The sequence below is a fragment of the Oratosquilla oratoria genome, chromosome 31 (genome assembly GCF_046742065.1).
Source record: "Oratosquilla oratoria isolate Oo_2021 chromosome 31, ASM4674206v1, whole genome shotgun sequence".
Classification (NCBI taxonomy): domain Eukaryota; kingdom Metazoa; phylum Arthropoda; class Malacostraca; order Stomatopoda; family Squillidae; genus Oratosquilla; species Oratosquilla oratoria.
The window spans coordinates 35,418,796-35,420,162 of record NC_134807.1 but is presented as its reverse complement, the minus strand read 5'-3'; the positions used below and the strand labels follow the sequence as shown (position 1 = coordinate 35,420,162).

Genomic DNA, 1,367 nt, shown 5'->3' with positions numbered 1-1,367 from the left:
CTCTACTGACTACAAGGAGGAATCATCAGAGAGTGATAGAGGTGACACATTCGATGATGAGCTCGCACTGGATCACACATAATCAGCAACAACAGTTTCAGTGGAAGACAAGACAAAACATTATAGATAAAATGATACTTGTTTAGACTAAAGAATTTGACGTTTCTTTGTTTTCTCTGATCTAGTAAAGTGCTAAATACTATATAACAATGCAATTCATTATTCCTTTGATAATAACCTGTCTAGGGAACGTTCAACACTGTTACAAGCGATTACTTGTTGAAAAAAGAACTGGTGTCCCTGTTAATTAATACATTACCTGTGATTATCTGAAATATCACCCATACCTTGTTTTGTGCATTAGGCAGTATGAATCACTGACACCTCATTATGTGTATCAAGAGCAACAGATAGGAGTATATCTTTATGGTTCAGGGTCATATGAGATATTGTTTGATACAAGATATCTAACTTTGTATGCAGATTTTAACCATCAGTTGAAAACGTCTGATTTCTTCTAATAGAAATTAAAGACAGCCATATCTGTCAAGAAGATCTGACAACATAATTGCCAAACAACCCAGCTATATAAAGAAGTCTCAGAAATACAAATCAAATACAAAAATATTCATAAAATTTCTGTTTAATTTTATATCTACGTTATGAATTGTGTGACGTAAATATCGGAATGTTTGCATAAACGTATGATTCCAATCTCCTCATGTATGTGATCAACGTACGTTCTCCAATGATATTGTCTTGTTTTATGTAACAAGGAGAAGAGTAGGAAGAGTTTTGGATGTACATGTTCTAAGGGAAGAGAGTGGGGGAATATCAGATCATTTTTCGATGGAAGGTAAGTTGAAAGTGGAGGATAGATGGAGAAAGAGGAAAAGGACAGAAGATAGGGAGGTGCTTAAAGTAAACTGCTTAAATAAAAAAGAAAAGGTGAAAGAGGACAAGAAGAAGCTGAAAGAGGAGTGGAAGGAAGTGAAGGATAGAGTAGAACTAGGAGTGGAGGGAATCACAAGATGTGAAATGTTGGTGTGTGGAACAAGGAGGACGGGAGGAAATAGAAGGAAGGGTAGTGAGTGGTGGGATGATGAAACAAAGAGGATTGTAGAAGAGAAGAAGAGAGCATTCACAGATTGGTTACAAAATAGGGCGAGAGGATCATATGAGAGGTACAAAGAAAAGAGAAGAGATAAAGGAGGCAAAGAGGAGAGCAGATGTGAAATGGGTAAGAGTATGACAGACATTTTTTAAAGAATATGTTTTAGAAGAGGAGGCGAATCAGATAGAGGGGAAAAGGTAAAAGGTACAGATGGAGAGATTATAATGGAAGAGAAGGAAGTAAGAGGAAGATG

At 36.4% G+C, this 1,367-nt stretch overlaps 1 protein-coding gene across 1 annotated transcript in view; it reads left to right on the top strand.

The window, feature by feature from the left end:
- Positions 1–210, top strand: part of LOC143041517 (uncharacterized) — a 134,086-nt gene extending 133,876 nt beyond the window's left edge. Inside the window, exon 41 of the mRNA XM_076213483.1 lies at positions 1–210. This exon is cut by the window's left edge and continues 134 nt beyond it. Coding sequence (XP_076069598.1) covers positions 1–82 — 82 coding nt within the window. The 3' untranslated portion in view covers positions 83–210.
- The last annotated feature ends 1,157 nt before the right edge of the window (positions 211–1,367 follow it).